Below are 27,755 nucleotides of genomic sequence, written 5' to 3'. Positions count from 1 at the left end.
ATTTTGAATAATTAAATTGGAGTTCAAAGAGATTAGAGACTTTAATACTTTGAGTTACATAGCATTTCAGAGCCTGAAGTTAGAGTTCATCAAATCTCTGGATATAAATCCCTCTGCATTCACTGCCTCTTATTTTCAGATTAACGAAATAATCACATTAAAAACATCTACCTGTGATTGAAAAGAAAAAATAAACCACTGTTTGACCTTAATGTTTTCTCAGACAATCATAGTAATTAAATCTTCTTGAGCGCTGTCCCAGATTTATGGGGAATAACAAACTATGATTCTTTTATAGTTTGCATTCACTTTCAAAAATTTCTGTCTTTTTCAATTGTTTTTCTTAGTTAGATGAGCTTATGACATGAAACCTCTTCTTTTAACAGTGCCAGCATTTAATCCATGCTTTCTGGGATGGCATTTCCACTCATGCCTTTAATGATTTAGCCTTTGCATTTTTACTTTTTTTTTTTTTTTTTACTGAAGTATAGTTGACTAGCCTATGTTATTTTTACCATAAAGTGAATTAATATTGATTTTTAGTTGAGAATCTTATGACCTCTTGAAATAATTGATGGATCCTGGGGCATCTTTAGCAAGGGTTAAGTATCTCTGGTCTTACTACTTTGTTTTTTGTTTTGTTTTGCTTTTTGTTAATTTAAAATACACTAATTATTATGCATTAGTCACTATTCTACACATATTATATGTTTCTAATTTTTCTGTATGAAAACACATAAAGTTGGCATTAGTATTCCTATTTTATAGGTGAGAAAACTTAGGTTGAAGTCAAGCAGCTGACTACAGCTAACATTTGAACTTACGTGTGTCTGACTCTAAAGTCATTTTCACTTGGGTATTGCTAGCAGCAGGGCATATTTCTCTAAAAAATTACTACTCTCTTGCCTGACCTTGCAAGTATCACCATCTAGGGTTGTTTGTTTGGTATGCTAAATCTGTATTAATATTAAGCTATTGTTCAGAAGCAGAGGTCCATATAATGCTGGGGGAACATGGCAATCCCACGCAATTTTAGCATAGTACTGGCTGTCATTCATTTATGTTAATGTGAAGGAAACTATATTCTTGTGTAACATTGAAATTCCTTTAAACTATGGTCAGATCACTTTCAGATTAGAATATGTTCTCTATTCTTTCGTATTCTTGTAAAACCCACTTATCTATAAAGTTTTTAAAAAATCTCTAAAAATATTCCCTTAATTTAAAATCAGACTTCCTGGGGCGCCTGGGTGGCGCAGTCGGTTAAGCGTCCAACTTCAGCCAGGTCACGATCTCGCGGTCCGGGAGTTCGAGCCCCGCGTCAGGCTCTGGGCTGATGGCTCGGAGCCTGGAGCCTGTTTCCGATTCTGTGTCTCCCTCTCTCTCTGCCCCTCCCCCGTTCATGCTCTGTCTCTCTCTGTCCCAAAAATAAATAAACGTTGAAAAAAAAAAAAAGTTTAAAAAAAAAATAAAATCAGACTTCCTGAAGAGATATAAAACAAGCAAATCTTAATTTTAACAATGGATTATGGCGTTAAAAATCATTATTTAACCTTTATGTTGTCAAAAAAAGAGACTGTATTCTGCAACAGTGCAAGATTTTTGGTTTAAGTAGTTCAACAGAATGAACAAAACACTTAAATAACACCAATAGCACCCACATTGACAAACTGCATCGCAGGCCAAGATATGTATGTGTCAAATGAGTTTTGTAGATACTTAAAAATCTGAACATCCTAGGGCACCTGGGTGGTTCAGTTGGTTAAGCATCCAACTTCAGCTCAAGTCATGATCTCCTGGTTCGTGGGTTGAAGCCCCACAATGGGCTCTGTGCTGACAGCTCGGAGCCTGGAGCCTGCTTCAGATTCTGTGTCTCCCTCTCTCTCTGCCTCTCCCTTGTTCAGTCTCTGTCTCTGTCTCTCAAAAATAAATAAACATTAAAAAATCATTTTTTAAAAAAAAAATCTGCACATCCCTTTGAATTGTTTCTATATAAATACGCCCCAAATCCAGGATTTCCTATTTCCTATTTCCAGAACTATGTTATAGTAGACCATCATTTAAGCCACACATATAAAACCAGAGAATGACTATTAGAGAACCAGGAGCATGTGAGATCAGGAGGGAGGTTAGAAGACCTAGTTTGCCTCCTCTCTCCATGGCAGACAGAGTAACCTCATAGTCAATAAAGTATTTTCAGTGAGATCCTTGCTTTCCTTTGCTTTGCTTTTTTTTTTCTTTTTCCTTTCTTTTGCCTCAGCTGTCAGATTTAAAAATGAGGATGTGGCCTGGAAAAGGATCTAAGTAAGAATATAGGGGAATGCAAGTTAAATATCTCAATTACCATTTTCCTCTGGGTTTCTAGTTTTCAGACTTTTTGATTCTTAATGAATCTCTAAGTGCAAAAAAAAAAAAATAGGGAGAGCCTCTGAAGGACAAAGAATGTGTTTATTTAAGTAAGATGCAGGCTACCCGGACCATTGCCTGAGTGGAATGTTGGTCTGAAAGGGTCGCTGGAATAAAGGAAGAATGTGATATGCTTAATTCAGGGCTACTCATGGAGCCCCATACCCAGTTGGTTACACATACACTGGTCTTGCTGCCCCCAAATTAGACAAATCTGGGCTTAGGGAGTGAGAGTTATTACTAGAACAGACTTTGCCCATGTTGAGTTACTATTGAACAAATCTTTATAGAATATAAGCTAGAAAGGGCATCTGCATATCTGTACGGCACTGGTGGTATCTACTGAATCTAAAGAAAAGTATATTATAACAGTGCAATGAACACCTGATGAATGATTGAATAAATGAGTGGATGAACATCTCCATAGATTTGGTTTCTACTGACAAATCAGTCTGGCTCCATATACTATTTAGGAAGCAAACTATTTATTTTGCTGCATGCACTAGATATGTCACGTAATCCTCTTTATGATGGGGATAAATATTTGCCACTTCACATGTCCCTTGTAAAAGAAATGATTTTTGCCATGAAGAAGGCTCAGTAATATGGCTGTAGCTAATTCACTTCTTTTCCTTTGCTTTATAACTATTAGACTAAAAGCAAGTAAACTTTGCATAAATATCTTTGGGCAATTGGCTGACAATTGAAAGTATACATTTTGGTACTTCCTGTGTAGTAGTTGGTACAGTTCAGTTTTTTAAAACTCTCTTAAAGAATCTATAAATGTAAACAATTTCCTATAGCTTTCTTTTGCTTGGGAAAATATTTAGGATAATTTTTTTCATATTTAACTCTTCTATGGGTTAATTTATGAAAATAATAATGGAAAAAATCTTCCTTTGCTTCTAAAACTTTTCCTCAATTTATGAGTCAATTATTAGGTTGCACCATATGGAATTAGAATTTTTGTAGGTGAAAAAGTCAAATAATAGGGATTTCAAATGGTAATCTAATATAATGATAAATATTCTTAAAGTTGACTTTTAAGAAGTTCGCATTCTCATCAGGTTAGCCATGCTTTGATTATTCCACTACATTATTCTTATTACTTGGAAATAAATACAGTCCCTGCTCTTCAGGGGGCAGTGCACATCTCTCCTTTGGTGCCTAGGAATAACATCCTAAAAATATAATTTCAATAATAGTTAATATATCTTTAGTTGAGCATTTCTTCTTTTTGCTACATATTTATTTAAAGAATATTAGGGGGGCGCCTGGGTGGCGCAGTCGGTTAAGCGTCCGACTTCAGCCAGGTCACGATCTCGCGGTCCGGGAGTTCGAGCCCCGCGTCAGGCTCTGGGCTGATGGCTCAGAGCCTGGAGCCTGTTTCCGATTCTGTGTCTCCCTCTCTCTCTGCCCCTCCCCCGTTCATGCTCTGTCTCTCTCTGTCCCAAAAATAAATAAACGTTGAAAAAAAAAATTTAAAAAAAAAAAAAAAAAAAAAGAATATTAGGAATGACTTATGCATTGAGGACTCAAATTTAATTCTTGCTATTCATGAGAAAAATCAGATGACATGATTGGTCCCAGTGTGTACATTTATATGAATTATTAATAGCTAGATCTTATGGCTTTCAGATTGTTAACTTCTTATCACTATGGTTACACAGCAGTACTTAGCAGTACCTTATTCTTAAATTTAACACATATCATGTTTAAATCTAGTTAATATTGCTGTGAAATTTTTATAACCATTGTTGAAAATTAAATTCCAGATGACTATGAAACATTTCACATTTTGGGTGATCATTCCAGACTCCAAGCACAAGAGACAGAGCCAACATTTCTCAACACTTTCTCCTTCTTTCTACTTTTGTCTCTATTAAAGAAAAAAATAGAGATACCATGAGTATAAACCCTAAGAAATGTTAATACATTTTACCAACGCAATCATAAACGGTCAGATTTTTTCTTTTTTTTTTTTTTCTTTTTAACGTTCATTCATTTTTGAGACAGAGAGAGACAGAGCATGAATGGGGGAGGGGCAGAGAGAGAGGGAGACACAGAACCGGAAGCAGGCTCCAGGCTCTGAGCCATCAGCCCAGAGCCCGACATGGGGCTCAAACTCACAGACCGTGAGATCGTGACCCCAGCCGAGGTCGGACGCTTAACCCACTGAGCCACCCAGGGGCCCCTAAACTGTCAGATTTTTAAATGTTAACACAGAAAAGTGGGAGTAGAATACAAATTATAAATGTACCCTGAGACATTTGTAATATAAATATAAAAAGCCATAATCACTGCGAATTGATTTGATCTGAAATAATTTTAATTTTACTATTATAACTAATAGTTTTTTTTTTTTGAACGTTTTTTACTTATTTTTGGGACAGAGAGAGACAGAGCATGAACGGGGGAGGGGCAGAGAGAGAGGGAGACACAGAATCCGAAACAGGCTCCAGGCTCTGAGCCATCAGCCCAGAGCCCGACGCGGGGCTCGAACTCACGGACCGTGAGATCGTGACCTGGCTGAAGTTGGACGCTTAACCGACTGCGCCACCCAGGCGCCCCTAATAGTTTTAAATATAGATGCATTTGAAGTCATCCCAGATTACAAAGAAAAACAATTATGATAATTGTTTAAATAATAATTATTATTTAAATTATAATGTGATACCTATGAATTTATTCCGATATCTTTTCCACAGCAAATAGTGGTGATTCTAAATGTTACTTAGAGAAGAGTAAATTGAAACTAGTTAGTGCTTCTTCTTTGATATCTGCTAATTATAAGCAATCTATTTATTTTGTTGCTTGTAGTAGGTATGTTGCAGGATCCCCTCTCTGATGGGCCAGAGCAAGTAAACTAGTAACATTCTGACATGGTAACTGGTCTACCTGAAATATTTAGAAGATGATCTGAATAGGTCTATATGTCTAGAAAGGAAAGTTCAGTAGAGGGTACTTTAAGTGCTTATCAATTCTGTAAAACTCTAGTAGGACCAGAGGAACTTGAGCTAGCTTAAAATGTTAAACTCCAGGCCTATAAGCTGGGAAGGATCACATGCAAATTAATCACATAAACATTGGGTATAAGGTCCTCATCTGTTATGTTTCCAAAGACACTCAGTATCATCCCAACTTCTCTGGATATAGCTTTTCCAGAGAGTTTGGTGGTGGCTTCATAATATTTTTAAATGCATATATTAATAAAACCTATCAAAGTATCCTTAGTTGCCATGTACCTCATTGGACACATATAGAATGTGTTGTTTTTACCATTTTACATGATTTTTAAACAATAATTGAGAGAAAATGGGACATTAATAAAGCAATATTTGTTGAGTCCTTATAAATACATAATTTTATAAATTTTTTTTATAATTTCATCTGTATTCCCTTTACATAAATTTTCAAACTAGCAGTTTTCATATTCTATTACATCATTTGATTAACAAATAGCTCAAATAATAAGTTATGTGGACACATTTGCTGTTCCTCATTTTGCATCATAATATGTTTATGATTTGGCATTTTGCTTAAATCTCACATTGATTGAATTTTAAATACTTTGTGGCTAAACACCATGTTTGTTTTGTTTTGTTTTGTTTTGCCTCTTATTTCAAGAGTGCTTATTCAAAATGCTATTAGACTTATAAACTCAATAAAAACTTCAGCATTGCAAAAACATAATTAATTTACTTTGCCTTATAATGAAGAACCATTTTGAAATAAATTTCCCGATCTGTTCATCAAAGAGAACTGACATATTTCAAAAACATAGCGAAATCATAAATAATGTAAATTAGCCTTTTAAAGAAGTTACAGTTTTTCTCCTCCAAGTTCTTCTTACAAAGAAAGCACATGGAAGGAAGCCTTACATGCATTAATACCTTCGAGGCCCTTATAAGTTGCTCCAGTGAACTAAGTGGTGCTCCAGTTACTAAGAGAAGTACTTCTAGGTAAACCCGAGATGGTTTCTTGAGTGTTTAACAGAATACTATTTCTAAAATTTACATAGTTATGTACTTGTTATGTATTAATTTTGTGAAAATAATAAAAATTTGCCACGTGGTATAAAATCACAAGTATCTTAGCTGGTTAAATAGGAATTCTTTTGCATCTGTTTTTTTTTTTTTTAAGATGTTGCTTCTTCACATAGGTAGAGAACTTAAGCCTAAATAGAGGTGATTTTTTTGTGTATAACAGTTTATTGAGTGCCTACTATGTGCCTATACTGTACTAAGTGTTCTGACTACATTGCTTCATTTAAGATTTATATAAACCCACTGCTTCATTTAGTTTTCATAACAAATGCAACAAAGTAAGTTACTCTAAAAATGAGGTAGTTCTAGTTCAGAATTTGGGTCACATTGCTAGTACATAGTAAGACTGGAATTTCAGCCCAGAGCCTATTATCACAATTATGACTCTATACTGTCTTCCCTGAAATGTAGATATAAAATATGATTTCATCCAATATTACCAGTTAATCAAGTCTTATGGGAGAATCCTGTAGAAACACTTGTGAAATGAATGTTCAGTGTATTTTATTCATTGTAGTCTCCCTTATGTATTGTGTCATGGCTGTTCTATAGATCGAATTATATCTGAGGTTTATACTAAGGTATAGAATATATCTGTGCTTCTAATTTACTTTGGAAATTAGCAAAAGTACTACCTACTAAGGTTTCCTTGGATATCTTCCTTAACTTGTCTGAGAACCAGCTGAAAAACTACTCATTGATTCTGATAGTCAGTTTCTATTTTATGCTACTAATATTATTACCAGATATTAACTTAAGATATTGTCACATTAGATGAATGCTTAATATAATGTAAACAAATAATTATGCATCCTAATTCTGATTTTTTAAAAAAAAATTACGGTTAGACTGGAGAAGGAAAGATAAAGAATAAGGCAGAAGATATAGAAGAGATATAGAAGAGAGGAAGATATAGGGACATGGTAGAAGAAATGTGACCAGAAATGGTGTAGTCACTTCAGAAAACAGTTGGGTGGTTCCTCAAAGAGCAAACAAAGAATTATCATATGCCCCAGAAATTCCACTCTTAGGTGCGTGCCCACTGTTTCTAATAGTCAAATAGCAAAAACAACTGGAATATCCATCAACTTATGAATGAATTAGCAAAATGTGGCATATTCATACAGTGGAATATTATTCAGCCATGAAAAAGAATGAAATACTATGACATGCTACAACATGAACAAACCTGAAAACATTATGCTAACAGAAGGGCCATCACAAAAGACCACATATTGTGTGATTTTGTGTATATGAAATGTCCAGAATAGGCAAATCCATGGACACAGAAAGTATATTAGTGATTGGCAGTGACAGGGAGGAGGAAAGAATGGGGAGTGTCTGCTATTGGGTATGAAGCTTCTTTTTGATGTGAAGAAAATGTTATGGAATTAGATAGTGGCAATGGTTATATGAGCTTGTGAATATAATAAAAAATCATTCAAAAATTATTGTGTACTTTACTAGGGTGATTTTATGATATGTGAATTATATATCAATTTTTAAAATATGGCCAGGGATTCCCATATTTTTAAAGACCCCATTGAAAATCTTTACAGGAATGTATATATATCTCATTAAAATATAAATACTTTTATTTTCAAATATTAGTTAAACCTGTTGTAAAATAACCTTGTGTTATCTGTGCTCCAACTAAATCATTTGCACATTATGGGAAAATAGGCAGACAAGTGATCTACAAAAATATATTTATATTTAAAACCTTCAACTTTCTCTCTTTCTCTCACACCCTTCCCCTTTAAAAAGTAAGTTGCAGTAATCATAAATCTTCATCTGTAACTACTTTAGGGTGTGTTTCCAAAGAGCAAAGATATTCTCTAGCAAACCACAGTACAATGATCAAATTCATGAAAATTCACATTGGTATTATTATCTAAACACGCTTTTGGTTCCCAAACTGGCCCCTGTCCCTGGAGGCAAAAGTAGACAGAAGAGACCATTCCTAATTGGCAGGTGGCAGGTGGTAATAAGCAAGGGAACTTACCATATGAGGCTTGTCCTGGGCAGCTACAAGGTGAGTGGATCTCTGCACTCGCCCACCAGAATCTTAAGTTTGTATAGAGGCCTTAACTGGATTCAGTCACATATAGCATCCAGACAGTCCCAATAACACCATGCTCTCTCACGCTGCTTCCTTGCAAACGGTTCCAGCTGTGGGAATGGTAGGCAGAGCATACATTCCAAGCACGTGCGAGGGGGTGAGGAGCCTTCGATTGTCCCAGTCCAGCTCATGGTCAACTGGCAGTCGTGTCCTTCGAATGAGCCCCAACAACTTCCCATATTTAAATTTTCTATTTTTAAATTTCAAATTATCATAATGCTATCCTTTATAATAACTACTTTTTCTCCATTCATTTGCATCTAAGTTGCCATGTTACTCTAGCTTCTTTTAATCTCACCTCCTCAGCTTCTCTTTGTTGTTGTTTTTTCTTTTTTATGACATTTATATGCATAGAGTGCAGAACTGTTGTTATTATTTTAAGAAAGTCCCTGGAATTAGTTTTGATTGGTAGTTTCCTGATGCCATGATTCAGGTTACCTTTTTTTTTTTTTTTTTTTTTTTAGTGCAAGAATACTACCTATTTCCAAGCTATAACCAAAAGCTTGGCAGTTTAAAACAACATAAATGTATTCTTTCATAGTTCTGGAGGTCAGGAATTCAAAATCAAGGTCTTGGTAGGTCTAAACCCTCTAAGCTCTAGGGTAGAACTTTTCTTGCCTCTTCCAGTTCCTGGCAGTTTCAGGCATTCCTCTGCCTGTGGCAACATAACCCCAATCTCTGCCTGCGTCTTCACATGGCTTTCTTCCCTGTGTTTCTCTTCTGCTTATAAGGGCAATTATTGGATTTAGGGCCCATCTGGTTAATCCAGGATAATCTCACCTGGAGATCCCTAGCGTAGTTACATCTGAGAAGACCCATTTTTTTTCCAAATAAGGTCACATTCACAGGTACCAGGGGTTTAGGACTTGGGCATATCTTCTTGGGTCTGCAGTTCAACCCACTACAGTATGTAAATGATGTTCTGTCCTTCTCAGAGGATAACATCAGGACATACCAAATATAGACAGAACAGAAAATAGATTTTTTTTAAAGCATGGATTTATATGGACACTCTAATTCAAATTAAATATTACAGTTCTTTCTTTCCTTCTCACCTTCTGCATTTATATCTTCTTTCTTCCGGAGTGAGAACCCTACCTCCTAATATTATTAAAATGTTTACTTCTTTGGTCAATCCTGCAACATGGGTAAAACAATTTCAGAATTGCTACACCTATATGATTACCAACAAGAAACTTGCCAAATAAGGTTCAAGATTTCTTTGTGGTTCTTTTGGTCTTCAACTGAAATAGTAGTGTAGCCACGCACAAGTTTCATGGATCACTACCTCCTCCCCCTTCCGTTTGGTTGTTATTCATTTGATATACTATTTAGTTCATGTGTTTGTGTTTGTACTTAATGTTAAGGTTTCTTCCTTCACCCTTATTGGTTTAATGCTATTTTTTTGAACAATGACATTTTAACATGATTCTAAAAGTAAAAATATATAGAAAGGATACTTAGGCCACTCCCTCCCCTATCCATTCTGCTTTGTTTCTCCAATCTCTAGTAGGTAACCAATTTTATTAGTTTCTGGTTTACTTTGTTTCCTTTTATGAATATAAGCAGATAAATGTATACTTTCTCATTTTGCTTTCATTTTGTATAAAGGTAGTATATTGTATATTAGTGGTTCTCAAATGGGGATGGTTCGGTGTAGGGGGTAATGTCTGGAGAGTCTTTATTGGGGGAGGGGCATCTAGTGGGTGGAGACCAGGTGGGCTGCTAAACGTTTAGAATACATAAGATAGCCCTCAACAACAAAGAATTACTGGTTTCATTTATCCATAATGCTGCTGTTGAGAAACCCTGCTATACATCTACTTCTGCACTTTGATTTTCTTTTTTTTTTTTTTTTTTCAATGTTTATTTATTTTTGACAGAGAGAGACAGAGCATGAACGGGGGAGGGGCAGAGAGAGAGGGAGACACAGAATCGGAAACAGGCTCCAGGCTCAGAGCCATCGGCCCAGAGCCTGACGCGGGGCTCGAACCCACGGACCGCGAGATCGTGACCTGGCTGAAGTCGGACGCCCAACCGACTGCGCCACCCAGGCGCCCCTGCACTTTGATTTTCAACATAAAAATATTTTTTGGAAAATCACTCTGTAGAGATGGTCCACATCCTGTTTTACAGCTCCACAGTGTAGATGCTGTAGTTTATTCAGTCTCCTTTGTATGGGCATTTAGGTTGTTTTCAGTATTTTGCAATTATAGATAATGCTGTAATGGATAGCCTTACACACTTTTATCTTTGTAATTTTTGAAGTATATCTTTAGAATAAATTGCCAGAAGTGGTTCAAAGGCCAAAATATATGATGGTTTGCCAAATCCCCTCCAAAACGTTGTGCATTTTTTCACTGTCACCAGTGTTTGAGACGACCTGTTTCTCCATAGGTTGCTAGTTGAGTAAGTTGTCAAGTTTTTGAACTTTTACCATCTGAAAACTAAGAAGCCCAGTGTAGTTTTAATTTGCACTCATTTTATTATTAATGGCATTTCTCTGTCTCTGTCTCTCTCTTTTAGAGAGAGGGATAGAGGGTAAGCAGGGGAGGAACAAAGGGAGAGGGGAAGAGAGAATCTCAAGCTGGGCGTGGAGCCTAATGTGGGGCTTGATCTCACAGTCCTGAGATCACAACCTGAGCCAAAGTCAAGAGTTGGACACTTAACCAACTGAGCCACCCAGGTGCCCCTAATTAATGGTATTTTTTTTTAAGTTTTGCTTGGGCACGTCTCTGGGCCAAAACCTCAAATTTTATAATATTTAACTCAAATAATTTTAGACGGATTACAGAAGCAATGTTTATAAAACACAGTGAAACAAGATATGTGTTTCTGTGTGAAAGTATCCAACTATTCCTTGAGGAAACTTTTCTTTGTGGCTATGTCTCAGTAAATTTTTACATGAACATAACAGAGTATTATCCTGTCATGCCTGAGAGAGAAATACTCGTCACCAGGTAATAAATGTAATTCTAGAAATACAGTATTTAAAACATGCTCTCGAGCTTTCAGACCACAAGAACGTCACACTGAGTAAACTAAAATGGCTTTGTACGAGGATTCTTATGTGGTTGGTGTTTTATAGGCCATACATGTCTCTTGGGAGTCTTCGCGATCAAGTCATCTACCCTGATTCGGTGGATGACATGCGTGACAAAGGCCACACAGACCATGACCTGGAATGTATTCTACACAATGTCCACCTCTATCACATAGTTCAAAGAGAAGGAGGTAAAGTCTACCATTTTCTAAATGCATTTAACTTTGTTTCAAAAACTAAACTTATGTAAATCATCCCTATTTTAATTTGAATGTATGCTATTATTGGAACATAAACACACACATGGACTTCATAGCATTTATTGATTTTCCATTCTTGCCGTCCTGTCTTCTGCTTGGGTTGTATTTCCTACAGCACACCAGGATATTTTATTGTCTGCTGCTAGCATTTGAAAACAGTTTTTTGCGGGGGGGCGCCTGGGTGACTCAGTCAGTTAAGTGCTGACTTTGGCTGAGGTCATGATCTCATGGTTGGTGAGTTTGAGCCCCGTGTTGGGCTCTGTGCTGACAGCTCAGAGCCTGGAGGCTGCTTCTGATTCTGGGTCTCCCTCTTTCTGCCCCTCCCCTGCTCTGTTCTGTCTCTGTCTCAAAAATAAACATTAAAAAAAACATTTTTTTAAATGAAAGGGTTTTTTTCTTCATATTTGAATATACAAGTGTCTCTGAGGCCATCATTAATCTAGATGCATGTAAAATCTGTGGCAGAAATATCCTCCTGTCAAGTTCTCAACTTACATTAAACTTAATAATTTGAAGAGTGGTATCACAGAACCTCTTTTTGTTTTCAGACCCACAGTCTTACCAATACATTTTTTCCCTCTGTCAAGCAGCACATAGAGAATTAGATAAGATATAGAAACTTATTTTTTAAGTATTTTTTAATGTTTATTTATTTATTTTTTGAAAAGTGGTGGTGGGGAAAGAGGGAGACAGAATTCCAAGCAGGTTCCATGCTGTCAGTGCAAAGACTGATGTGGGGCTCGAACTCATGAACTGTGAGATCATGACCTGAGCTGAAATCAAGGGAGGGACATTTACCCGACTGTGCCACCCAGGTGCCCCAGGAACTTCTGTGCTGTGTGTTTTATGAACAAGGCATTTTTTTTTAATATATGAAATTGATTGTCAAATTGGTTTCCATACAACACCCAGTGCTCATCCCAAAAGATGCCCTCTTCAATGCCCATCATCTACCCTCCCCTCCCTCCCACCCCCCATCAACCCTCAGTTTGTTCTCAGTTTTTAAGAGTCTCTTATGCTTTGGCTCTCTCCCACTCTAACCTCTTTTTTTTTTTCCTTCCACTCCACCATGGGTTTCTGTTAAGTTTCTCAGGATCCACATAAGAGTGAAAACATATGGTATCTGTCTTTCTCTGTATGGTTTATTTCACTTAGCATCACACTCTCCAATTCCATCCACATTGCTACAAAGGGCCATATTTCATTCTTTCTCATTGCCACGTAGTACTCCATTGTATATATAAACCACAATTTCTTTATGAATAAGGCATTTTTGAAAGAGTAGAAATAACAGTTACACATATGAGCTTAAAAAAGAATTACTCTCTAATAGTCACACTTTCAAATAACTTGTAACACATAATTTGATAGCCTAGAAAAAGTATTGAAATAACAAGCTAGAATTCTAGGTTTAATTTTGCATAGATTTTATCTTTTACTTCCTAGCCCATTTACCTATCAGAAATACAGTGATTAAGAATGTGAGCTTTGAAGTCAGAGTTCTGGACTCAAATCTAATTAGCACTGTTCTGTATCTTCAATTCTAAAATGGGGATAAATATCTACCTATAAGGATTCTGTGAATATTAAATAAGACTCTCTGCAGAGTCACACAACTATATGGTCAATTAATCTTCAACAAAGCAGGAAAGAATATCCAATAGAAAAAGGAATGTTTCTTCAACATATGGTGTTGGGAAAACTGGACAGCAACACGAAAAAGAATAAAACTGGACCACTTTCTTACACCATACATAAAAATAAATTCAAAATAGATTAAAGACCTAAATGTGAGACCTGAAACCATAAAAATCCTAGAAGAGAACACAGGCAGTAACCTCTTTGACATGAGCCATAGCAACTTTTACCTAGATATGTCACCTGAGGCAAGGGAAACAGAAGCAAAAATAAACTATTGGGACTTATCAAAATAAAAAGCTTCTGCACAATGAAGGAAACAATCAACAAAACTAAAAGACAACCTACCAAATGGGAGAAGATATTTGCAAATGACATATCTGAAGAAGGATTAGTATCCAAAATACAATGTTTTGGGGTACAAACAGATACCAAAAACCAAATAATCCAATTAAAAATAGGCAGAAGACATGAACAGACATTTCTCCAAAGAAGACATCCAGACGGCCAACAGACATGAAAAGGTGTTCATCATCACTTAGTATCAGGGAAATGCAAATCAAAACTACAATGAGATATCTCCTTACACCTGACAGAATGGCTAAAGTCAAAAACACAAAAAAACAAGTGCTGGCAAGGATGTGGATAAAAAGCAACCAAACCTCTTGTACTGCTGTTGGGGATGAAAACTGATGCAGCCACTATGGAAACAGTATGGAGTTTCCTCAAAAAGTTAAAAATAGAACTACCCTGTGATCCAGCAATGGAACTACTGGATATTTACTCAAAGAATACAAAAACACTAATTCGAAAACATAGACGCATCCCTGTTTTTATTGCAGCATTATTTACAATAGCCAAGATATGGAAGCAGCCAGAAGTGTCCACTTATTGAGGAATGGATTAAGAAGAGGTGGTATGTATGTGTGTGTATATATATATATATATATATATATATATATATATGGATATAACAGAGTATTACTCAGCTATAAAAAAGAATTAAGTCTTGCCATTTGCAAAGACATGGACGGAGCTAGAGAATACTATGCTGAGCTAAATAAGTCAGAGAAAGACAAATACCATGTGATTTCACTCATATGTGGAATTTAAGAAACAAAACAAATGAGCAAAGGGGAGAAAAAAAGACAGAGACAAGTCAAGAAACAGACTCAACTCTAGAGAACAAACTTATGGTTACCAGAGGGGAGTGGGTGAGGAGTTGGGTGAAAGAGGTGCTGGGGATTAAGGAGTGCACTTGTAATGAGCACTGGGTAATGTATGGAATTGTTGAATCTCTATATTGTACACCTGAAACTAATACAGCACTGTATATTAACTAACTGGAATTAAAATGAAAACTTAAAGAAATGCTCTCTGAAGAGCATTTATAACAGTGGCACATAGTGAATACACAATAATTAGTAGCTAATGGTAACATTACTACTTGTAATATTGATACTATGATATTTTGTCTTTGTGTGCCAGTACTTGGTATATTACATGGCAATTTCATATATGTTGTTTCATTTGATCCCTATAATAAGCAAATGAGGCAGACAGGAGAGGTATTATTACACTTATTTTTATGGTGTTTATAATCACAATTCATAAGTACTAAAAATATGGAAAGCAGATTATCTTTTTGTTTCATATGATCATCTCCTTCACTGTTTTAAAACACCGGGGAAGCAGAATAAATGCTACATGTTAATCTTGGGTAGGTTTGAAATCCAATAATCCAAATAGAAATTTAAAATAAACATAGGCTATTCTATTCTTTCAGAAGTCATTGAGAAGTTTAAGAACTGTTTTTAAGAATGTTCTTACCTTAATCATGTAACAGTAATTGTTATGGTTTATTGAGTGCCTACTGTGCAGAATATATTAAGCAATGTCATCTTATTTAATATTTAAAACTGTCTTATGATGGGGGTTTTACTAACCCCATTTTACAGGTGAAATTCAGAATTTTAGTAACTTCCTCAGGGGCCCACAGCAAGTGTTATGACAGGGATTCAAATAAAGATCTCACTTGAAAGTCAATGTTCTATAGTAGGCTATGCCACCGTGCTATGCAATCTACTAGCTTCTTAGACACTAATAAGAATTGTTATATCCTTACGCATAAAACAATTCCAAGGAAACCTACTCTACTTGCTTCATCCTTAAAACACGAAGCATGTTTTTAAGCCAAGCTGAAAAGCATCTAAATTTGCAAGGACGTCACTTACTTTGGAAGAAGTGTACTGAGGTTCTATTTAGACTAGCTAATACTTTGCTTAGAGAAATGCTTTGCTCTAGTAAAAGATGGAATGAAAAACTATGTTTCATTCCATGAAAAGAGATTAGAAAATAGAAAAGAGTAAAAGTGTTACCAAATGTTACCAAATGTTACCAAAAGTGTTACCAAATGTTAACATGAACTAAATTAACATGTACCTCTCAAGGAAGCAGGAAAACTGTCCTCAGCTGGCTTAGTCTCACTTACTCAGCATCAGAGATGATATTATAACTCAGAGATTTGATTTATATGTTCTGTGATCAAGCAGTATTGCCTATTAAAACTTCTGGGTTTAGTGGAACAGAAGACATGATTTATTTAAATATGTAAAGCTCAAGTTTCCTTTGACCCAAATACTTTTCTCTTGCCCCTTCTCAGTTGGCAGGAGCAACAAATTTTTAAGCCCCAAATATTTCTCCACTATGAAGCAATCTGAGCTTATATTTCAAATCCTTGCTTATGTTTCATAAATGCTATAAAATTCAGTTATTGAGAAAAATTATATTTCAACAGTTTTCACTAGAAGCAAGAACTTGAAATCAGATGGCATTTGGAGATTTTTCTCTTAACATAAAATTTTAAGGCTATATTAAAAAAATTTTTTTATGTTTATTCATTTTTGAAAGGCAGAGACAGAGCACAAGCTGGGGTGCGGCGGAGAGAGAGGGGGACACAGAATCTGAAGCAGGCGCCGGGCTCTGAGCTGTCAGCCCAGAGCCTGACGCAGGGCTTGAACTCACAAACTGCGAGATCATGACCTGAACTGAAGTCGGACGCTTAACCAACTGAGCCACCCAGGCACCCCAAGCTATATTTTTAAATGAACAGAAAATTCCTGGAAGTTCATCCAAGAAAATGAACAGTGGTTCCCCACTGGGGAGTATCATTGGGAAATAGGGAAAATCTATTCAATCCACTGCACAGAAAACAACAACGACTCTACTTCCTATTTTCTTTTCCTTTGACCCAGTTTATTTAAAGTTTAACAAAGGTGAAAATTCAGCTGACAGAGAAAGAAGAGGCCAAAGAGCCCGAATTTTTTCTACATGGGAAAATTATGCCTTGAACACTTGGGATTTGGAACTGTTGTCCTAAGTGTATGTGGCAAGTTTTGGCAGTAATTTTGCTCTTTGAAAATCAGACTTTGCCTACTCTGCTCTATTATTTTCTGACATTTCCAATAATAAATATTTGATATGGCTCTCTCTCTCATAGGCCTCATGGTTTTGTTTTCTTTATTTCTTTTTTTCCTTATAAATATTTATTTATTTATTTTGAGCGAGAAAGAGAGAGAGCATGCAAGTGAGGGGGGAACAGAGAGAGAGAGAGAGGGAGACACATCTGAAGAGGCTCCAGGCTCTGAGCTGTCAGCACAGAGCCTGATGTGGGGCTCACACCCATGAACCATGAGATCATGACTTGAGCTTAAGTTGGATGTTTAACCAACTGAGCTACCCAGGAGCCCCTAGTTTTATTTTGGAGTACACTTCTTTTGTTACAAAATAAAGATAAACCATAAAAATAATAAAAATCATTATATTTCCCAATATTATAAAAATGTGTAAGTTAGAAAGTAAAAGTCTCATAATTCCATTCCTGTGGGGTGTGAGCTATGTGTGTGTTTATAGAAATGCAGTCATAGTTTATATAAATGTGTATGTGTGTGTCTATATCTATACATACACACAATTCTGCAACTTGATTTTTCATACAAAGATGTTCCAAGTACATTTCTACATCAGTATGTATAGATGTAACCAATTTTTTAATATATAGAAGCATTGCTTTTTGTATAAATATCCAACAGAAAGTCAGTAGTGACGATGTAAGAGAGCGGATCCTGGATGGCTCAGTAAAGCGTACAACTTTCAATTTCAGCTCAGGTCATGGTCTCATGGCTCATGGGATCCAGCCCTGTGTCAGCTCTGCGCTGACAGCACAGAGCCTGTTTGGAATTCTCTCTCTACCTCCCTCTCTGCACCTCCCCTGCTCTCTCTCCCAAAATAAATAAATAAACTTAAAAAAAAAGAAACAACTTAAAACTAATTTTCAAATAAAACCCAGATGTTGTAAGAGACAGTGTGAATATAGACCTACATATGAATCCTAGCTCTGATCTCTAGCTGTGTAAACTTAGACATGTCAACTCCTCTATGGATTTCAGCTCACCCACTTATAAAATGCAACAATAAGATCTAACTCATAAGGTTATGGATATATAATGAGAATTGTATATGAATATATAATGAGAAAACTCAGATAAAGTACCAGGCACATGGAAGCCATTTAAGTTAGTTTCTGTTTTACTCTTTGTAGATTGGGCAATAGGCCTATGCAAATTGTTGGTCTTTTCTCCTACCACTGTCCCAAATAAGTATAAGTGTACCAACTTTTTGGAGATATTCAGAAGCAAACAAAATTTTTAAGTGCCAGTATTTAGAATCTTAGAAGATGTTTTGTCAGCATAAGGAATTATTACTATTAAAAAAAAAACATGAAATCTAAAACAAAATGTTTATACATGAGGCTCTCTAGTTTATCCAAGCATATGTTCTGTAAAGTATCAGGTACTTTGGGATGCCAAGGTGGTTCAGTCAGTTAAGCATCCGACTTCAGCTCAGGTCATGATCTCATGGTTTGTGACTTCGAGCCCCGCATTGGTCTCTGTGATGACAGCTCAGAATCTGGAGCTGCTTCGGATTCTGTGTCTCCCTCTCTGCTCCTACCCCTGCTTGTGCTCTGTCTCTTTCTCTGTGTCTCAAAAATAAAAATTAAAAAAAAATTTTTTTTAAATACCAGGTACTTTGTGTTAATAACTTAAATTTGCCAGGAATCACTTGTCCGGGGTAAAACGGTAACAAACAAATGCCTTATAAAAATATATGTTTCTATATATTTTTAAGGATGGGATGCTGTTATGGACTGGAAAGATGTTCTGTCAGGAGGAGAAAAGCAAAGAATGGGCATGGCTCGCATGTTTTATCATAGGTAAGTAGGCTATACTCAGGAAACTAGTTCATTATTGTAACTAAAAAAAAAAAATCTTTGAACATGATTCGATGCCCTCATCTTTAAAAATATCTTACTCCTTGGAGCTCCTGGGTGGCTCATTCAGTTAAGTGTCTGACTCTTGATTTTGGCTCAGGTCATGATTTTGCAGTTTGTGGAATCAAGCCCAACAATGGGCTTGGTGCTGACAGTGCAGACCCTGCTTGGGATTCTGTCTTTCCCTCTCTCTCTGCCCCTCACCCACTCATGCTCACTCTCTCTCTCTCTCTTTCTCTCTCTCAAAATAAATAAATAAACATTTGAAACATAGAAATATCTTCCTGGGGAATAGAGGGATGGGCAAAATGGGTGAAGGAGATTGGGAGATACAAGCTTCTAGTTAGGGAATGAATAACTCATAGAAATAAAAAGGCACAGTATAAGGAATACAGTCAATGATATTGTAGTAGCACTGTATAGTGATAGATGTTAGCTACACTTGTGGTTAACATAGCATAATATGTAAACTTGTCTAATCACTATGTTGTACACCTGAAACGAGTGTCAACATGTGTGTCAACTAAAATAAAAAAGAAAGAAAAGAAAAAGAAAGAAAAGCTAATCCTTAGAATATATAGGTTTTACGCTTCTTAAGTAATTTTTTTCAGGTGTCAGAGTCTGTCAGTACTTTTTTTGTATTTCTTATGTTGAGTAATGCTAGATGACAAAATTAAATTTTCATATATAGAGATAGACAGAATATGAGCAGGGGAGGGGCAGAAAGAGAGGGAGACACAGAATCCGAAGCAGGCTCCAGGCTCTGAGCTGTCAGCACAGAGCCCGATGTGGGGCTCCAACCCACAAACCGTGAGATCATGACCTGAGCCAAAGTTGGATGCTTAACCGACTGAGCCGCCCAGGTTCCCCAATAACATGGTATTTGTAATAATGTACATGGTTAGTTCAAGAATATGGCAAGCTAATTTGCAACAACATGGATGGAGCTAGAGAGGATTATGCTAAGCAAAATTAAGTCAGTCAGAGAAAGACAAATACCATATGATTTCACTCATATGTGGAATTTAAGAAACAAAATAAATGAGCAAAGGGAAAAAAAGAGAGAAAGAGAGAGAGGCAAACCAAGAAACAAACTCTTAACTATAGAGAACAAACTGATGGTTACCAGAAGGGAGGTGGGTTGGGGGTATGGGTTAAATAGGTGATGTATACAGATCAAGGACTGCACTTGTGATGAGCACCTGGTGATGTATAGAGGTGTTGAATCACTAATTGTACACCTGAAACAAATATTACACTGTGTGTTAACTAACAGGAATTTAAATAAAAACTTAAAAAAAAAGAATATGGTGAACTAAAAAAAATACAAACCAAAATTTGCTAACTCAGAACTTTTAGTTCAGTGTATTTTAAAATGTCCCTTTCTCAGATGATGTGGTGAGATTCAAGGGTAAAGTTTTCTGTTTGACATTTATGACCAGCTGTTAGCCACTATCACCCTGAATCTGTTTGAGCCTTGTCCATAAATATTCAGTAACATGATCACCAGCATAGCTGGTGAAATATAATATAGTGTAATGTAAAATGTGACCATAAATTTCTCACTGTGTCAGTGTGTTAATAAAATAAACCCTGTAACAAAGAGCAAGAGGCATTAATCTCAACCCAAAGAGATCTGTAAGCACTTGTAACTTGAAATCAATAGTTGATACTTGGTATCTAAAATATTTTGGATATAATGTGAGACTAAATAAGCTCAGGTTACAAACATCACTAGAAGGAAAATTTAGTGATCTGTATAGAAAGATCAGTGAAGATGAGCAAGTTGTTGGAAAGCAGAATCTGTTGAGAAAAAACAAAATTAAATAGAAATTTCAAATCCAGTGAAGGAAAAGAATAATTATGAGAAACTGCCTTCCCTTGTTCCCAAAGGATTAATATCAATATTTGAATGCAGTATGAAAGACCTGAACTAACTAAAATGGAGAACATTGGCAGGGAGTACTAAGTATCACAGTAGTATACTCTTTTGGAGAGGATTTTAATTTTAATGTTTAAAGAATGATCCGAAGAGTTCTGTCTTAAGGGGGATAGAGTAGATCCTTCACAAAGCTGCCTCCTCTGATGATACATCAAAACAAAAAGAATGGAAAATCTGAGAAACAATATTACATAATGTTTCACTTGGTTATATCAGCCCAGATTCCAGCTATTGCTTAATTTAAATACACACACACATGCACACACATACACATACACACATACCCCAGTTCTGCCAAGAAAACAAAAGTACGCAGTCTATCTTACATCTGCTAGACTAAGGATTGCTATGACAACTGAATGTAAGACATATACTTTATTTCTAATTCTAAGATGGCATCTCTTCTCTGTTTAGCTCAAAAAGCAACACAGTACAATAAGTAACTAAATTACTAGAAGGAGATTCACACAGAAAAAGAAAAGTTTGTCTCTCTTTTATACTTCCTTTTCTTCTTTCTCTTTTTTACTTAAAAAAAATTATCCACAAAACAGTAATCAACTCTGAGACAAAAATGTAATGCTTAATACTTAAACCAGAACAGTAACCAAAAACCACCCAGCACAACTATTTCTGTTAATGTCATGGGGAATCTCCAGTGATCCTTAAGTTCTTTGCATGGAAAGCAGTTGTTAAAGTCAAATGGGGTGTTAAAGTTAAGTTGACTCCTATATCTATTAGCCTTGTCTACCCATCCTGGAATAGATAAAGAGATCCTATTAATAAGATCATAGAAAAACAATTTAAAGTACTAAATAATTATGCTGAAGGAGAAATCACTACTGGTTTCAACGTTTATCTTTTCAGTGTCATTTATTTTTAAAGATCAGAATATCTTCATGGAGGACAGTGTCCTGGTAAAATACTTAATACTGGTTTTCAGCTCTAAAATAAATAATAAATGACAGTGCATGAGTTGACCTTTGGTCCCATTGACCAAGCTAAGTCATGTTGTTGAGTACCAAATATATACCCAAAGTCCAGATGACCCTGTCTTCTTCTTGAAAGAAGACAGGGAAGGGGAAAGAAAGAAAGATAAGAGCAGGGGGTGAGATGAAAGGAAAAGAATAAACAGAAGGAAATGGTATCCAATGATAGGTACCTCTGATAGTGGTAGACAGTCCTTTCCAAAGTAAAAATTGAGCTAGAAAAAGTAACTGAGTGTAATGAGAAAATAGTTACTGATTTTTTTTTCCCTTAAGAATTTGCAAAGCATGGTCTCAGTATTACCAGGTTAAATGCCAGTGTAAATTTGTCCAATTAGGCATACTACTTTTGCAGAATTTTGTAGCAATGAAATTCCATTAATAGTGTTTTGGTACTGACATTGTTGATAAAGTTATCTTCTCAATAAATCTTTGCTAACAGGGCCTTGGCCTTTTTGATAATTAGCTACTGTAATGTATTTTTCATGTAATTAGTCAGAACCTGTCACCAGGAATGAACTTGCCTTCTATGGGAAAATGCACTCAGTGACCTGCCTCATCTTTCCTATGTCTCATACCCATGATTCACCCATTTGCATAACAATAAAGCTTATTGTATAGTGAGTAGGCATCAGGAAATCTATTTAAAATTTAAGAACAATATAATGTCCTAATCCAAAGAGGGAGGGTGACCCCTCTTTTACTTTATCATTTGTCACCTTTACTAATTTCATATACTCTTTTGCTCCTTTAAAGTTAACATTGCAGGGCACCTGGCTGGCTCAGTTGGTAGATAGAGCATGCTACTCTTGATCTCAGGGTCATGAGTTCAAGCTCCACATTGGGCATAGAGCTTAAACAATTAAAAAATAAAGTTAACATTGCAACTCATATTGTCCATGTAAAGATATATAATTCAAATAGGAAAGCCATTAATTTATTTGTGTTAATTTTTTTTCAAGACCAAAATATGCATTACTGGATGAATGTACCAGTGCTGTCAGCATTGATGTTGAAGGAAAGATATTTCAGGCTGCAAAAGGGGCTGGAATTTCCTTACTATCTATAACACACAGGCCTTCTCTGTGGTAAGTGTTTCCAATGCTAATTTGCAATAGATGGTTTTTCTTTATATTTCTTTCTTTTTTTCTTTTGTTTAGGGAAAGAGAAAGAGAGAGATCATGCAAGCAGGGGAGAGGGGCAAAGGAAAAGAAAGAGAGAGAGAGAGAGAGAGAGAGAGAGAGAGAGAATCTCAAGCAGGCTCCATAATCAGCCTGGAGCATGACCTAAGGCTGGATCTCACAACCTAGGATCATGACCTGAGCCCAAATCAAGAGTTGGATGCTCAACCAACTAAGCCACTCAGGCAACCCTCTATATTTCTTAAATAGTAGCTTTGCCTAGGGGTACCTAGGTAGCTCAGTCGATTGGCAACCAACTCTTGATTTCGGCACAGGTCATGATTTCTCAGTTCATGATATCGAGCCCCACGTCAGGCTTGGCACTGACAGTGCTGACACTGCTTGAGATTCTTTTTCTCACTCTGTCTCTCTGCTCCTCCCCAGTTCATGTGCATAAACACGTGTGTATTCTCTCTCTCTCTCAAAATAAAAAATTAATTTTTTTTTAAAAGAGCAACTTTGCCTAAACTGTCACTATAGAGCATCGGATACTTCACTTATTCTACCTATATTTCTGTTAAGTTGCACACTAGTAGTAGAGATATCCCAAACCTCACATCGTAACATATATGTGCTATTTAAAAACTATTATCACATTCCAATAATTCTGAAAAACAGTGGAAAAATCAAGTGTGTTTAACTGAAAATACTCATAATCCATAGCGTGTACTAGGAATGAATATATTTATGTAATTTTATATCATCTTTTTACCCCTTTTTTCAAAATCCAGGAAAAACCCTGCACAACATACTATTCCTACAGATGATTAATTTGGAGAAAACACAAGGGAAAAAAGCTTTTTTTTTTTTTTTGCTTTTGTTTTAAGGAAAATTGAAAATATTTTCTAAATATTATCCCATTAAACCTAATGGGATTTCCCATATTTAAAGAAATGGCAACACTATTTTTACCATTCCCCTACTTTTCCCATTGATTGATAACCATAATAATAGTTGATAGTGCAGATTCAGCACCTATTCTGGTCTAGGCTCATTTTATTCAAGTCTCATAACAACCCTATAGAGATTATAGATAGTCTAATTATTCCCATTTTATGATTAAGAAACTGAGAACTAGAAAAATGAGAAAAGTAACTTACCATGATCACTCTATACTATAGTATACTGCTCTAGTTAGTATAAGGAGCTCAAAATGCACCTTATATATAAGCCATAAAAACACTGTTCATTTATACTACACTCCACTACTTTGGTATTTGTTTCATCAATCAGAATCTTTTCTTTTGACATATTAGTTACTACAGTGGATTCTATATGCTTTAGCCTCATATTTCCCAAGGGACAGGCAGGACTTTTCCTCTCTCTCTAGCTGGAGTATTCTGTAGCAGGTGGCTAATCACATTCTGTGCCAAAGCCTCCATCACGTAGGTGACTTAAAACCTAGGCTAAGTAACCAGCTTTATTTGAGTTAATCCTAGAAGGCATTCTAGAACTTCCACTGTATAGAGAATACTTACCGTAAAATTGTGAGTAAACTGAGTATTCAGTTTAGATCAGGCTTTCATTGTTGAAAATTCTTTGATTCTGTACTTCTGTTGAGAAGATAATAACCTGTTTTGTCTTCATTTAAACATTCAGATTCTTCATAATTTTTCCCTGCAGAGAGTTAACCTGAAAATAGAGCATTTCATGAAATGACCCTTTCTATAGAACTTTGTGGTTTGTCTCTCTGTCATTAAGAACTAATTAGCATCTGGAGTGATAAAATCTCTCCAGAAGCAGTCTGGATCTACTCCAGGATGAGTACATGGCAATGAATGTGATTCCTCTGACTTTTCCCTGGAGAAAACCAACAGGAACTGGATCTCCACAACAATTACAACATTTGTCTATAAATCCCTGAATCAGCGATGGCATAGAACCACGCCAGAACTCTTGAACCCTTTCTGGTATACACTTGTCATTTCCAGACATGCTTCCTAATTGATCACATGTTAGGATAACATGGAGTTATGTCTTAGTTCTGGTAATTTTCTGACCTCTATCAATTAATTTATCATGTTATTACGTCACTCAGTTCCTTATTCAAGAAGCCTAAAAAGGCATTGGAAACATTCACTCTTTTTTTTCTCAATTGAAGGAACAAATAGGTTTTGGTTGCTGTGATTTTAAATACTTTATTTAGAGTAACTTAGTATGTTACAATAAACTGACAGGAAGAGACAGAAATATCCCATATACTCTGCCCCTACATATGCATAGCTATCCACAATAGAATGAAACATTTGCTATGATTAATGAACCTACACTGACACATCATTATGACCCAAAGTCCATAATTTACATTAGGGTCACTCTTGGTGATGTACAGTCTGTGGGTTGGAACAAATTTTTAGTTGCATATATCCATCATTACAGTATTGTATAGAGGATTTTAACTGCTCTAAAAATTTTCTGTGCTCTGTCTATTCATCCCTCTCTTTCCTCAAGCTCTGGAAACCACTGATCTTTAATGCCTCCATAGTTTTGCTTTTTTCAGAATGTCATATGGCTGGAATCATACAGTATGTAGCCTTTTCAGTTTGGCTTCTTTCACTTAGTAATACTCATAGAAGTTTCCTCCATGTCTTTTTATCGCTTGAAACCTCATTTCTTTTTAGCACTGAATAATATTCCATTGTTTGGATGTAGACAGTTTATTCATCCATTCACCTACTAAAGGACATCTTGGTTGCTTCCAGTTTGGGAAATTATGAATAAACCTGCTGTAAACATTCATATGAGGGTTTTTAGGTGGACACAAGTTTTCTCAACTCCTTCGGGTAATATCAAGGAGTGCAATTGCTGGATCATATAATAAGAGTGTGTTTAGTTCGGTAGGAAACTGAAAAATTGTCTGCCAAAGTGGCTGTACCATTTTGCATTCCAACAAGCAATGGATGAGAGTTTCTGTTGCTCCACAGCCTTGTTGGCACTTGGTGTTATCAGGGTCCTGGATTTTGGCCATTCTAATAGGTGTATAGAGGACAGATATTTTTTTAAGCTAATAACAAAATCTGTAATTTTATGCCTTTTAATGAGAAAAACATGTTTTTAATTGTAGCTATTCATAGTACATTTCCCCATAAAACTAAAAATTATGTTACTTCTGCAGTATGAATTAATTTAGGCATTTTAGGTTGAAGAAATCTATCATTTCTGATTAACCTTTCTCCCTAGATGAAATTCTTATTTTCCCTGAAAAGATACCAGATGAGGGAAAACTGTATTACATTTTCCCCAAGACAGCAAAGTAGTAATTATTGATTGTAAAGATTAAAATCAATATCAGTATATAAAAAGGTCAAAAATTATAAGAGCTTATTAAATTATTTGATTCCTGGATAGAATTATAGCTTTATATCTACCACTTTCCTAAGCTTGACTCGATTTGTGCAGAAAGTCTGTAGATTATCTCTGAGTCTCAGTTAATATAGTAGTTTCCTGTAAAATCCTCTTAAGCAAACCCTGAAATACTATTTAGCCCATTATGTAGGACACACCTTTGAATCTCAGGTAATGAAACACCCATACATTTTCTTCCTCCCATGTAGAAATCAAATGATGTTGTGAGACGGGAGGGACGAGCCAAACCTTCATTATACCTTGAAGATAAAAGTTGCCCAAGATCAGAACTACTGCATTCTGAAATTGCTCCCAGCTGTACATCCAAAGTTAGGAAAAGCCCAGGAATATATATATATATAAAGATCATTAATCTCTGTCATATGTTATCAAGCATATGAACTTTCAACCTTCATCTTGAGAGTGATTTTATTCTTTTAGACACAGTTTAACCCAGGTTAATTTCCTCATCTTACAGCATGATAAAACCATCTAATCAAAATGAGATGAAACCACAGGTCCTACAATTGATGAATAGATCAACAAAATGTGCAAATCCATACAATGCAATATTATTCAGCCATAAAAATGAAGGAAGTACTAATACATACATGCTCCAACTTAGATGAACTTTGAAATCATTTTGAGTGAAAGAAGTCAGTCACAAAAAGCCATGTATTATATAATTGTATGTATATGAAATGTCTAGAATAGACAAATCCAGAGACACAGAAAGAAAATTGATGGTTGGGAGGGGTTGAGCAGAGCAGGGAAAGGGGAAGGACCGCTAATAGGTATTGGGTTTCTTTTGGGGGTAAAGAAAATATTCTGGAATTGGATAGTAGTGATGGTCACATGAGCTTCTGAATAAACTAAAAATCACTGAATTTTACACTTAAAAGGATGAGTTTGTGTTATGTGAATCATATCTCAAGTTTAAAAAAGGAAGTGAATTTACTTGAAATAAGCCCACTGATTATAGTAAATAATGACAGATGAGTGCTTAAAAGGGATCAAGAAGCAACAAAAACTGGAAGGAAAAGACAGGAAAACTGAGGACACATAGGAGTATGCGCCATGTCAGGAAAGTGACAAAATGCAGGGACACAGCAATGCAAGGCCAACTCTGCTAGCATTACTCTCTCCACACATCCCCCACAAATTCCAGAAACCAGTAATCTTAGCCTCTTTTTAGGACAACATGGATTATCTCCTGTGTCATCAATAAAATAATCTCTATACTTGTCTGAAGTTTCTAATTATGAACCAGAGCCATGAGAAAGGATATTAAATTGTATGAAGGCATGGAAGTATCTTTAAAAGATTTCTATCAAAGAGTTCATTTTTTTTAATGTTTTAAAACTGGGGCGCTTGGGGGGGGGCCCAGGAGGGTAAGTGTCTGACTCTTGATTTTGGCTCAGGTCACGATCTCATGGTTGTGAGATGGAGTCCCGCATTGG

General features: G+C 35.9%; 1 protein-coding gene and 1 long non-coding RNA gene across 2 annotated transcripts in view; one reads left to right on the top strand and one right to left on the bottom strand.

Annotated features, from left to right (window-relative positions):
• Positions 1-27,755, top strand: part of ABCD2 (ATP binding cassette subfamily D member 2) — a 67,191-nt gene that overhangs the window by 35,652 nt on the left and 3,784 nt on the right. The window contains exons 7-9 of the mRNA XM_030322390.1: positions 11,663-11,808; positions 18,703-18,787; positions 22,732-22,857. Of these exons, the coding sequence (XP_030178250.1) occupies positions 11,663-11,808; positions 18,703-18,787; positions 22,732-22,857 (357 nt within the window). The remainder of the gene's footprint in view (positions 1-11,662; positions 11,809-18,702; positions 18,788-22,731; positions 22,858-27,755) is intronic.
• Positions 24,435-27,755, bottom strand: part of LOC116738200 — a 100,268-nt gene continuing 96,947 nt past the window's right edge. Inside the window, exons 4-5 of the long non-coding RNA XR_004343876.1 lie at positions 26,454-26,555; positions 24,435-24,582 (exon numbers count right to left, since the gene is read on the bottom strand). This is a non-coding gene — a long non-coding RNA (uncharacterized LOC116738200). The remainder of the gene's footprint in view (positions 24,583-26,453; positions 26,556-27,755) is intronic.

The sequence above is a fragment of the Lynx canadensis genome, chromosome B4 (assembly GCF_007474595.2).
Source record: "Lynx canadensis isolate LIC74 chromosome B4, mLynCan4.pri.v2, whole genome shotgun sequence".
Lineage (NCBI taxonomy): Eukaryota > Metazoa > Chordata > Mammalia > Carnivora > Felidae > Lynx > Lynx canadensis.
The sequence above is the reverse complement of the archived record's forward strand: the minus strand, read 5'-3'. Positions and strand labels throughout refer to the sequence as shown.